The 12942-nt window shown below is 36.8% G+C and overlaps 1 protein-coding gene across 1 annotated transcript in view; it reads right to left on the bottom strand.

Annotated features, from left to right (window-relative positions):
• The window catches only part of LOC135684803 (uncharacterized), a 58940-nt gene that overhangs the window by 4322 nt on the left and 41676 nt on the right, over window positions 1-12942 (bottom strand). Inside the window, exons 56-76 of the mRNA XM_089115091.1 lie at window positions 12639-12881; window positions 11948-12153; window positions 11414-11580; window positions 10923-11073; window positions 10211-10367; window positions 9913-9945; window positions 9560-9631; window positions 8682-8856; window positions 8176-8242; window positions 7773-7940; window positions 7075-7315; window positions 5987-6729; window positions 5561-5706; window positions 4505-4863; window positions 3863-4241; window positions 3180-3345; window positions 2672-2784; window positions 1852-2399; window positions 1244-1424; window positions 752-921; window positions 294-545 (exon numbers count right to left, since the gene is read on the bottom strand). Of these exons, the coding sequence (XP_088971217.1) occupies window positions 294-545; window positions 752-921; window positions 1244-1424; window positions 1852-2399; window positions 2672-2784; window positions 3180-3345; window positions 3863-4241; window positions 4505-4863; window positions 5561-5706; window positions 5987-6729; window positions 7075-7315; window positions 7773-7940; window positions 8176-8242; window positions 8682-8856; window positions 9560-9631; window positions 9913-9945; window positions 10211-10367; window positions 10923-11073; window positions 11414-11580; window positions 11948-12153; window positions 12639-12881 (4737 nt within the window). The remainder of the gene's footprint in view (window positions 1-293; window positions 546-751; window positions 922-1243; window positions 1425-1851; window positions 2400-2671; window positions 2785-3179; window positions 3346-3862; window positions 4242-4504; window positions 4864-5560; window positions 5707-5986; window positions 6730-7074; window positions 7316-7772; window positions 7941-8175; window positions 8243-8681; window positions 8857-9559; window positions 9632-9912; window positions 9946-10210; window positions 10368-10922; window positions 11074-11413; window positions 11581-11947; window positions 12154-12638; window positions 12882-12942) is intronic.

Here is a 12942-nt window from a genome sequence, read left to right as displayed (position 1 = left end):
TATTTTTACGTACAGATCTACAAATGCTTTTTGCATTATGTTTCTTACCGGATGGAAAATGAGGATCGCGAAGCATATTATGGATTGCAAGGGCTAGAAAGTTTTGGGGGTTGAAACATGCTAAAAAAATAAAAAAAAGGCGATTTTTGTTTAGTTTTTAGTAAATTCTGAAAATGATACCTTTGCTTGCCCCTCTCACCCACTTGCTCTTTTGATCCACGTGGAATAAAATAGCTTTTAGGTTATTCAATTCTTTAATCTTTAATTATTCACAAAAATTAGATGTTCCAAACCTCGCATATAAGTTGGCAAACTTCTTGCAATGACAAATTTACATGTTCTTGTTTGCTTTCGAAATACACGGTAACAAATTGGACAGCAACCACTAAGTCTCTTGCCATCACCCTTGGTTTAATGCTGACGGTTCGTGGTGAATAAACTTCTCTGGCTGTTATCAAACCATGCGCAATGCACAGCGAATATAGGAGATTGCGATGACTTAACGACTTGTCACGTGATTCTACCCAGACCACTCCATCAACGTACTATGGAGAAAAAAAGAAGATCAGCAAACAAAAAATACTTAAAAAATTGAAATATTTAAAATATAGGCTGAAAATTACAATATGTGGACATCCGTGCCGAATTTTTCACAAAATAGTGCATCAACAAAAGCATTGTATTTTTTTTGGAAATGAAAACCAAAGCCCAGCAAGCACTGCGAGATTTGAATAAGATAAACGTAACTCACCGCAAAGGAGTTTTTTATGTTTGTTAATAGCAGAGAGCTCTGGTCTTCACTTGATTTGGTCATCGAAAGCAAAGCGTCGAAGGAGATCTTCTCGCTAATGTAAAGAAGCTGTACAGGCAATTGGCTAGATGGTTCTGACGTCATGAATATCTTCCACTTCTTGTTTTCATCTGGGGACAAAAAATGGTTTGTTAACGGAAGAAAACTTAAACAAGAAGATAGGAAAAGGATAAACAAAATAACTTTAGTGAACCAACAATAGGCCATTGACAAAATCATCCTTGAGTTTTCTTTCATAATTGTAATTTCTGCTTTCTATGTAATATGTTATCTTGTAAGTTTATTTTCAACAGCTTCTTTTGTAAACCCAAAGTGCAAGTTGCTAGCAGAGATATTTGTAACCATAGTTGAAGTTTGATTTCAGCATGAACATTTCCTTTACTAATGTCATTGTTATTTCTGCCATTGTTTTTACTATGATTAATAACACACCTGATTGTTCGTGAAGCCGTAGAAGTCTTCTCGTTAAATGATGGAGCCATGTTTCGTTCCCCAGATGCAAGTTTTCCACTAATATCCAGTCGTCTGCTGACATCGCGTTATTGAGCCTAAATTCAACATGCCTCTCGTTTGCATCAGAAAGCGATACGCGCATCAGTCTGGTGCTGTTCTCCTACGGTTATGAAAGAAATGACATCATATAATAGAGATATTTTACTCTTGGTGCGAGTCGTGTTATGAAAGCTGTTCGCCTTGCTTTCGATACACGGCTTACAGACCGAAGACCTTTCTTACTGAAAAATGACTTATTTTTCTGTCGCACTTACATAATGATGAAATACAACCACAACAAAACCCGTATAAAAAATATCGCGATGCAGAGAAAAGATTCCCAGCATTCGAATTTCAGTGCACTGAAAAACAATACCCGTGCAGAAACGTTTCCAAAAATTTCAAAAATAAAGGACGATGAACAGTGTACTCGAATCTTCTTCCAATATCCAAAACTGAGTTTTGATACTACTTTTGTACTGTCAATAAAAATCTTGCACAACCCTTATCGAAAAAAAGTATATCGAAGGAACATGAGATTTCAGTACCTCCGCCTTTGCTGCCAAAGCACTGAACACAGTTTCTGGACATGAAGCTTTGTCACCAATATTTCCTTCATTGCATCCTTTGCTTGAAGGCATTAGAATCAGCACTGGCATTGCCTTACCCGCCACTGGGAACAAGTCATCAAAAAGGAAAGTTGGCTTTTCTTGAATATCAGTGAGATCGGAGTAACAGAGCTTGGTCATCGCTGACTGAAAACGGTCAGGACGCAAGCATCTTATGAGAAGTAACTTTGTGAATTTGCTATTTGATTCAAATGTTTTGTTTACATCTGCATTTTCACTGCCCAACGCTGCGTCATCTTCTTCCGCGTTCCCAGGTTCAGGAGCTGGTGTTTCTTCCGGCAAGTCTTCGTCCTCCGGAACTCTAGATGAATACCATTTCAACCAGGCATCAGAAGACCTCCCGAATGATTTGATGACACCTTCAAGCAACGGCTCACTGTATGAAATTGCAATCAATAGTTTCCATTGGTCAGTTGGCAGCCATTTTGGTTTATCTGGCATCGCTGATGCATCCATTTTGAATTCATCTGGGAAAAAGATACCTTCAGTCGATTGCATTAAAGTATGGCTATATATTAGCTGAAGAAGGTTTTCAGTCAGAAAAAAAATCCAGAGCATTCCATCAAGCTTGGGCAAGTGACAAAAAATTTAACTGCGTTGGAAATGCAACACAATTAATGGAGATCTATTAGAAAAGTGTTTTGTTTAGAGTTGAAATTGATTATCAAAAATTTCGCAGCAAACATCTTAAGATTGAGAATCTTTTTTCTTCTTTTCAATTTGAATAAGAAACACAAACCTTTTTGCAAAAGTAATTTGACTGTGTTTAGGTCAGGAGGCGAAAGCTGCACTGATTCCATTCGAATCCAACAAAGCAACGTGAACAATTCTAGATGATCTGAAGTCAATGTCCTGTAGAAGTTAAAAGATGAATTACAGTTCACGAGGAACACAAGAAACGGCAATGTCCATTCCAGACAGTCTACAAATCACGGATTCCTTGCATTTTTGCCTTAGATTTTTGCATAATTGTGAGTGAGACAAAAACCAGGAATCTACAGAGTGTTATAAAGAGAATGGTGAAATTACAGAAACAAGTTATTACTTAAAGTGATAAAATGAAAAGCTTGAGTATCTTGATTGAGAAAGGTGGACAGAAAAAAGAACTTTAAATATGATCCTATCTTAAAATACTGTGGAAATTCTATATCTATTAACAATGTTTGGGTAGAAATTTGAGGATTAAGCAATTGACTTTATTTAATTATTAGAAAATATTTTGTAAAAAAGATAGGAAATGTGCTCACTTCGAAACACGCTTGTAGAAGTTTTTGAAAAACTTGCGGCAAGTCTCGCGAATTTCTTCATCAATGCCTTCGACGACATCCGGGACATTTATATCCATCTCTTCCGGTAAATCAATGCTTCCATCAATATCAAAGCTGCTGGCAGACTGGTGCGAGCTTTTGGTGCCTGTTGCGAAGAAAATAAAGAATTAACAGATCAGTATGAAAAAGCCTTAGTTGTTAAAGTGGAAATACATATAGCAATCTTCATTAAAGAATGTATGAAGAATTTTTGACAGCCGTATTTGCAAATGATGACGACTTTGAATTTATTAGAAAATCATTTTTTTTTCAATCTTCTTGATCTCAATCGTAGATCAAGAGAAAGAGAAATGAATCGTACAGCTTTCAACATGAATTCAGTTGAAAGTCGTCGTCACACTGTTAAATTCTTATCTAGAAGTATGAAAAAAGGAACCGAGTAAATATTAACACAACTAAACTAAATGTCATTTCTATAGAGACAACTTGTCATTGTCCATCCCTTCATTTCAGGACTGTGAGTACAAAATGGGACTTTTCCGGTGGTCCTTGTTCAAGGTGAAAATAAAATTCATATCTTAAACTGACATTATGTAGCTAAACGTTCTCCTTAAGCAAAGAGAAAAACTGTTCGTAAATTGTATTTAGCGGCACACAGTTACCTTTTAAGTGGGCAAACCCTTTTCCCTCTTGTTTCAAAGCAGTCTGGATCCTATCAAGATTAACGCCAAGCAATTCTGCGGTGCTTTTCAGGCTCTTTTCTTCCTTGTCTCGCCTTGACCTGAACCTCGTTGCGTTGTTTCTTTCGTTTTCCGCCAAGTAAACCATTCTAGTATCAACCTCCGCAGCATCCCTCTCCGTCGCCGAATCAAAGACTGAGACCAAGAAATCAAAAGGGAACTGGTATTCATCCCTGAGGGCGCTCAATGAAAGCAGGACGTTAAAAGCAGAGAGAACACACTGGGCAAGTGGCATGAATTTCACTCTATGGCTTTGCAGTCGCTGCAGGGCTAGAATGACCTGTGAAAACCTTGATGCCATCTACGTAAGAGGAAAATGAATTAATGTGTAAAAGTTTCATTCAGTTTTCAAAATAACTAAATTATTTAGTCTGAGCCAATTTGGCTGGCATTTAACAAACTACACAATCAGATAAAAAAATTTACATTAACGACATATTTCTAACAAGAAACTGCTAAAGAAGAAAAATAGTAAAAAATAATACAATGGTTTTTACAAACTTCAATAATGCAGATGAAGCGCTAGAAAAAAATTAGCGCCATGCTCTGCTACCATTAACACACCTTTGCCCTTTTCTTCACCAAGCTTGTTATTGTCTCTGTCTCTTCCCACATACCGGAGCCCTCTTTGCCTCGTATCAGAGCCATGGACGTGCTGTCAAGCTTCTCAAGGGTGTCGTAGCATTGGAAGAGCTCATAGTAAACTTTGTTGTCGGCGTTGTGTATTTCTGGCTTCAGTCTCTGAATGCCTTGCAATAAAAAGTATCGCAAGATACCATTGGTGTGCGGGCGAAGATCAATAACAGTCATTGTAGAGGCAAGCTGGTCAGGGATGTTTGGAAAGGGGGAATTGTGGGCGATTATTAATTGGAAGGATGGGTGGATCATCAGGCGTCGTCCATTCATCTTGATGACACTTGGCTCTAAAGAAGGAAAAAAGAAAAATATGTATTCTACTTTCGCTCATGAGGAGATGCCAAAGTGCGTTTAATCATCACCTTTGGCCTATTCAAAGATGCTGTACTTGTAAGTGTGTAAGAGTGCCTTGTCTTGAAAAAAGAGACACTTGTCTGTTTTGACAAGGATCTAGGAACCCAATCAATCCTCTCTCCTTCTGTCTTCTCGAGGTCAAATCGATAAAAAAGAGCAAATAAGCAGGTTGGAAGCGAACATGTCCCCTAGAAAATAACTTTTTCTATTCTTTTCACGAAGTCTACATTATCTTTATGTTTTGCTAAAATTCCTGGTTAAATGCTGTTCCTCCTCCTGATTAATTCCTCCCGTTAACCAAGACCTAATAACTGGGTTTTTACTGAGCTCAGCCTTGCTTGAGAAAGAAACAAAAATTTACCATTGTTAGCTACTCGGTAAAGTTTTAAAAGCATTTTTCACTATATTCACCTCTCGATAGCCTCCGCTACAGCGTGGTAGCCTACAATGCAATCCCAGTGCTAAGGCAAGCAACAAAAAGATCTCACTTGCTCCTGCTCTCATTGGAGCACAAACAACCTAATTCTTCTCACAATTCTACCCTTCTCCACTTTTGGCATGAAAATATGCTTTTTTATCTCAATGACATTTGTGCATTTGTGCTTATCAAGTTCAGTAGAAGAAGCTTACCATCCAGTAAATGCTGACGGCATTTGGTGTTGATATGGTCAATGATGGGAAAGAAAAACGAATCAATATGGCCACTGACATTGTACACCAATAACGTGTCTCCAGAAGTCACTGCTCTCTCAATTGCATCCAAAACAACATCAGCCCTAAAGATAAACAGTAAGATACACCCTTCATTAATGTAAAAAAGCATTGCTTAGGGAGATAGACCATTAATTGAAGAAATGCATAAAAAGGAGCTTTGCTCAAGGGGGCGTTGGTTTAATCAAAGAGACGCTTATTTCAAAGCTGAATGCAGATACTAAATTTTTCTTATGCAGTTGTTTAAGTCAACGTCCTTAACGATAATGTGCTTTGAATTGATATTATGATAAATCAAGCATAAAAAGACACCTAACTCATTTATCTTCTACTGTTAAAAATTACCTTTGCATAAAGTCGAGAGTGACAACATTGGTATCAATAATTGAAAATAGGCCCATCGCCAGGTTGTATGGATCCATTAGTAGAACAGGCGTTTGTACAGACGCAAAGAGAATCGAAGCGTCTTCCAGTTGTCTATAATTCAGCCCTTTAGAAATCCACATTCTCTCTAACGTGTCACCAGTGAGCAATTTGAGAACTGCTAGCAGGAATTGGTCATACATATACAAGGAATTTCCCCCTGTTGACAACATGCTTTCTACTTCCTTCAGTTGTTTCTTTCTCTCTGATTCTGAACTTTTAAGAGATGCAACGTCGTCTGCAACTTTGTTATCTTGTTCCACCCCCGGCATTTCTGATTGCTTCTCCTCAGCAGCAGGCTCTTTCACATCCATACTTTCTCCATCCTGCATGTTGTCTGCCGCGGTCACATTTTCGGCAACGGCCTCGTTTGAGCCAGCTCCCTCCTCAAGGTTCTTTACGAAAGCTTTGGTATCCATTGACGCCATGCTTAATGTTATATCAACCGTCAAATTATCTGCAATCTTTATATCTATTACAATTCCCCGCTCTTTGAGGCAGGCAGGCCATTTCAGTTCAGTCATTGTTTTCCTGAATTCGTGGTCATAAAAGCCAAGGTAAGTTGCAAATCCTACCGAAATCGCGACGTTACCAACCATCGATTGCCTTCTGTGCGCTATAGACTCAAGAACTCTTGTCCATTGCTGCCTTCCAGCAAACAGCAGCTGCCATAAACAAAATGCAAAATAATAAATGGAAAATTCATATGGAAGACCTTTTTATATGCAGCTGAAGAATCGGCAAAGCAATTTAGAAAGAGTTTACTACGGAACATAAATTGTTATTGTGAAGTTTCAAGAAAGCATGTACCTCAGGCAATCAATTCAAAATAAAAAATGTATAATTAGAGAAATACAAAAATAACTGCTTAGTAGTACAACATATTCAAGATCTGCAAGTCTTGCTTCCACTTATCAAAAGTGATTTCTGGCAATAAATGACACAATTGGCAATATAATTTGCTTGTCGTTTGTTTTTGGCAGATGCAAATATAGAATTTTCATGAGCACCTTTTCGAAATACGCTGCCCTTGAAAGCTGATGTTGCTGATTGTCCGTCAACAATCCCTGCCTGCTTTTATCTACAGAGGCATCTTCAAATTTCCCAGACAATGAAACCATGCGATTGTTGAGGTTACCCAACTTGCTCTGCATCCCATCCAGTTTTTCCACTGCCTCGTCTAGTGAGGTCGTTGTTTGCTGAACCATTTTGTGCAATGGCTTCACTCGTGACAACATCATACGATGATACCTTGCATTATAAAAAGTCTGGGTTACAACAATCTTCGTAAGGGGTCCAATTCGAGAATTTACGGTAGCAGTGGGAGCTTTTTCAAGGGGAGGGGGGCTTATTGATAATTTGTAGTTCTAGGGTGGGAGCTTATTTAAAGGGGGGTTTTCTCAAGGAAGGAGCCAATTCGAGGATTTACGGTATTCGAATTGTAAAAGTAACGAACATTCATACTGAAATTACGAGATTCATACTGAAATTACAAGCATTAGATATTATTGTACAAGTTCACACTTTATTCGAATAAAACCGCATTTAACAGAAAAATACTGAGCTGGATGGCAATGTTTCTTTGGTGACAAGCAAAACATTTATCTAGCCTGATCTTTGCATCTTTAGCAATTTTAAAAAGCTGTAAAGCATGAAAGCTGGTACCCAGGTCCACATTACCCAAAGAGTGAAAACATCTCATACTTACTTCACAACTCCACAGACCCAAGCCACTAGAGACTCTAACGCTTGATTCGAGGTCTTCTTTTCCATATACCCAGGTGCAAAATGAGATCTTTTGATATATGGCTCGACCACTTGCAATGTGTCTTCGGTCAACTCCGTCTCGTCAAACGCTGTCAGTTCTTCTCTAAACCTTCGATTGACAAAAGAGCATTCGTCAAGTACATGTTATCAGTATCAAGAATACCTAACAAAGAATCTGCAATAATGTTTTAAAACCGTTAGTTTTCTATCAGGAAAACACAAGGATATTGAGGAATGATTTACAAATGAGGCTTGGTCTATGACGCGTTTTGTTTCCATATAAACATTGCAGTGACAAGGCCCATTGTGACGCAACTACAGACCGACGTGATGTAAGTGGTTACCTTTCAAGGTTTGCCATGATTCGTTTCGCTCCTTTGTTCCATGTTAAGTCTGACGTTGGCGATTTAACTGAAATTCAAAAATCAGAATCAATAAACACGAATGGGAATCTCTTGCAGGTAAAAGGTGCCTTGGCACACTTTTTGTAACAGATTGCATAAAAGCAATTCATTATTGGATGGAATTCAGCGACTGAAAACTTTATTGGTTAAAGACTGTAAGAAATATATAAAAGCAGGTTTAGGACACCATGAAACGTTTAAAAAATTTATCCAGATGATATGCTTTTTATATTACACGGGCCGTTGATAAAATGTTGTCTGAGAGAGCCCCTCCTTAAAAAATTAATCTACATACAATCCCTAACTGATTCTGTTTGTTGTAAATAATCATATTGTTACTTAGTTCAACAGTTGTTACTTTTGAGGCTTGTTTGTTACTTTACAGGTATATTGTTTACCTTTAAAGCTAAATAACAAAAAAAGTTAACTTGAAACAAATTTAGTACCAATGATGATTATTGCGGCGAGAATATCTTCTATGTCACTGTCTGGTTTCTGCATCGATCGCAGATCTGACAATCCTTGTTGGTCCAATTCGAGAAGAATTTGCTTCGTTTCCTTAACCATTGCAGCAGCCTTGAATACTGCTCTTTCGTGTGCGTCTTGGTAACGAGGAAGAAGCTAATGAAGAGAATTATTTTGAGATTTCAGGAAAAACCAATTATTGTGATCATTTTATGCTTATAAATAAAAGTGGCTGGAATGAAATTTAATGAGAGTGACTTGATTAAAGATGTGGTAGGGTAGTGGGACAGCGAAAGTACTTTCTCTATGAGAAATACGCCCGTTAAAAAGACTAATACACTGACAGAAAACCTACCCTATGGATGGGTTTTAGGTAAAGAGTTGAATGATATTCTGGTATTTACGTGGCTATTAACATCAGTACTACCTTGGCAGAGGAAATTAGGACTCTCGACCCGTTTCAAATGCTCATATATAAATTGCTTGCTGGAAAATCTGATAGCATAAGATTGTAGCAAGAACAAATCAATTATTGATACTAAAAAGGAGCATTTGAAAAATAATACTTGGTAATAAACTTCCTGGCGAACTTGTGAACTCAAAGTCAAGACAAATTTGTTACTTGGCTGGTTTACAATTAAGACAAAATACTACGACTGTAATTTTATAATAATCGAGAAGTCTACCTTAAGTCAGATTTTGTATTAGGCACTTGCTTAGTTTGTCACAACAATTTCCCTGTCTACTAGCAAAGACAGAACAAACCAAATTTCTTCTCAGTTCTTAATATGAATGGAATAAGTAGCAGGACTTTAAGATTAATTCTGTGCAATTCACTGGAGATGTAGATAATACGTACACGCTCCAACTGCTCAATCTTCCATTGTTGTTTCTTCACCAATCTTACTTGTTCCTCTGTTATGGCTTTGTCCTATAAAAAAGCATTTGATGTAATGACAAACGAAACTAAAGATAAGATCAACTAAGTTAGTAACGGGTAAGATAAACCATTTGCTACAAAAACATGAAAAGTCTGTGCCAACATTAATTTCACAATACAAAAATTCTCTAAATTGTATATTTTAGGTAATACATATATAGGCATAAATTTAGTCCCTTTAATATATAGGCACTTCGAAATTAATAAAAATACCATTATACACGGTCCAAGGATATTATTTACATAAGTGAAAGAATCATATGGTGACATACTTGACCAATCTGGCTAAGCAGCGTGAAATTACCCTAAAAATAAAAAATTGAAATTCATGTACGAAAGTCATATGGGTTTTAAACAATTGATAATGAATTAAACAACAACCAATTGATTTACAAACAGTGCTCATTAAATCCGTATAACCTCAAAGCATATTTTAACATGAAAAAAAATTCTATTATAAAAATGAAAAAGAATGTAGCTTGGTGCATAAATTGTTTGTCAGCAAATGTAGAGAAAAACACAGTTAAATGAGTTTTTTAGGCTGTTTCCTTCATTGACGATATTGCCTACCTGTTTTTTCTGATCAAAAACCATATTCTCATGATCAAGCTGACTCTTCAGCTGATTGGCTAGCTCCGTTCCTCTGTCAATCGCTTCAAGTGTTTTCGTCATCAAATCAAATTCTTCCTCAATCTCAGAGTGGCGTTTGAAGGCCATATCCACGAAGCTACAGAGCATGAGTTAGAGATCAGATGCAAATATGTAGGAAATCTAAAGTTTGGATTCGCTCCTATTTGGGTTTCAACTGACTAGATATGAAAGTAATCTAATGTCTGATTAATTTCAATGTTAAAAAACAATCAAAAAAGACTGCTTGATGAAAATAACTGAGCTATATGAGGCTTAACAAAACATATTAAGGGTAATCAATGTTATTGCTAGCTTTAGTAAACAAGATGTAACAGTCAATAGCTTCATTAGAACCTACCACGGAATGATTGCTATTATTATATTTGAAACCGATTCAAATTGGCTTCAAAATACATGATTAGGATACAAAAACTTACCTAAAGGTTTAATGCCAAAGAAACTACATCTAGGCAAATATATCGGCTAGCTTTTGCAACATGAACGTACAAGATAGAATTTTTTCCTTTCTTACAAAAGTTCTAAATGTTTTTGCAACAGATTAGGATTAATTACAGCCTAATTAATCAATCATCACGGGATTTGATAATTTGAATATAAGTGATGAGTAAAAGAGAAATCCTCATTAACTCACTGTTCGACAAATCTTTCAAAGGTGGTGTTTGTGACGTGCTTGAATTTGCCATTGATTCTTTCTGCCCCATCTGATTCAGCGACAGCAAGGTGCATGGACGCAAGCAGATGAGCGATATTCTCCTTCTCTGTTTCATCAAAAATTGTCATTTCTGTAAAAAGAAGATATGCCTAGTAGAAATAGTGCATAGCATAAAAACTAATGAACTTCGCAAGTGCTTAGTTGCTAAGCCCAATAAGAATTCAATATGTCAATATTTCTTTAGATATTATACCAAGAATGGATTCTTGAACCATGATTCAAAGTCTTCATCGCTTATTTTATTTAGCTTGAACCCATAGTCCAAGATATTTGCCTACAGTTCCTTTCAACCTGATTAACTCTGTAGATATGTGTGTGACACAAGACAATCATTGCGAACTGTTTTGGAACGGCAAACAAATAAATTCATCGAGACAACTGTACACGAACATCCAATCAAAAGAGGGTACCTTTGAGATGGTAGCTTGCAATTCCAACTAGTTCTTCTTTGGTCCAAAAAGGTAGAGACAGCATTTGCATTGCATTTATCATGCTTGGAAACTGGCGACATCTGTTCTGAAATTTCTCTTCCATTGATGATACAATAAAAACAAAACGAAGGTTTTCTCGTACAGCCCTGAAAGTAAATAAATCCTTGCTTAATTGTATAATACTAAAAATTTCATTTTATCCTTCCAAATTCTAAAAATTCTTCTGAAAGTGAACGCAAAGGCATCACACCGATCAATTCAAAATGGAGCGCATAGCAAACCTGTCGGCAAAAGATTTTTTGAGTTCTCTTCAATAAAGTTACTGCATTTGATCATTTCTTACAAAAAAATTAACCATAGAATCCGACAATAAATGTGTATTTCTTGTTTTTGACTCCTAATTGGCTCCTAAATGGTCCACAATTGATAATGTTAATAACTCTTGTATGATTCCCATCTAATTTAATAAAAACACTGAACAAGGATGAAAGTAAACTTTGTTAGCTGCCTTACTTTAAAAAGAAGTTCCATGCCGTTTCCTTGGTATAATTTAACCCAGCTTGCGTGACCTCGGTCCTAATTGCATTCGTTATCGAGGTTTGTTCCTCATCGTTGAAGAGATGAGAAATGGAATTAGACACTAGGAACTCCGTCACATAGACGAGAAAGTCTTCATCGAACAATTCCATTTCATTTAGTACAAACAGCAACTTTTCACCCTACGAAACAACAAGGAGCTTCATAAGTAAAATGAGGAAACAATTTTGCCTTTATTATCCATCGTAAATCACTTAGTACACAAGTAATCGAGCCAACTGATAATTACCAATGAGGACATTTATAATTTCATGATGATAAACAGTAAAATAACACGTAAATATTGGAGTGCTTATGATTTATTTCGCTTTCAATGTATAAATAAAGAGCCCAAAAAAATCCAAGCTTGATATCGTGACTCTTGGACTTTACTGGAAAAAGTAAGTCGTAGTCCGGACTTCCTTGAGACTCCGTACACCATTCGTTACGACCAGGAATTTGGTATGCATAGGCATTATAAATTCAGCATTGAAACCCCGAGGAGGGAGTTATCTTAGTTCCCTAGCTTTGAAAAAGAAACTAAAACAATTTTATGAATTTCAAAGAAATAAATGAGTAGCTGCATGTTGCTCAATATGCTTTTGAAATCTAGACAAAAATGTTTTACCTTTAATCCAGCAGTTGTGTAAGCGTTGACTATATCCAGCTTAAAATGCTCAATTGTATACTTGTCTCCTAAGACCAAGCTTGACGGATGTATTTGGAAGACAGTGAATCCACAAATGTAGGCTGAGATTTTCACAAGGGGTAGTGGGAGGCCAGGAAAGCCATTTGCAAGGACCATCGCGTGACCACATTCGTGTGGCGACTGCAAAATGCGGATTAAACGACATATTGTCCTGATCGTCTCCTAAAAAACATGAATATTTGAGAGATAAAACAACGTTTGTATGAATTTATAGCTAAAGCAC

The sequence above is a fragment of the Rhopilema esculentum genome, chromosome 21 (assembly GCF_057945365.1).
Source record: "Rhopilema esculentum isolate cy_ngs chromosome 21, ASM5794536v1, whole genome shotgun sequence".
Taxonomy (NCBI): Eukaryota; Metazoa; Cnidaria; class Scyphozoa; order Rhizostomeae; family Rhizostomatidae; genus Rhopilema; species Rhopilema esculentum.
This window is presented reverse-complemented; position numbering and strand designations above follow the sequence as displayed.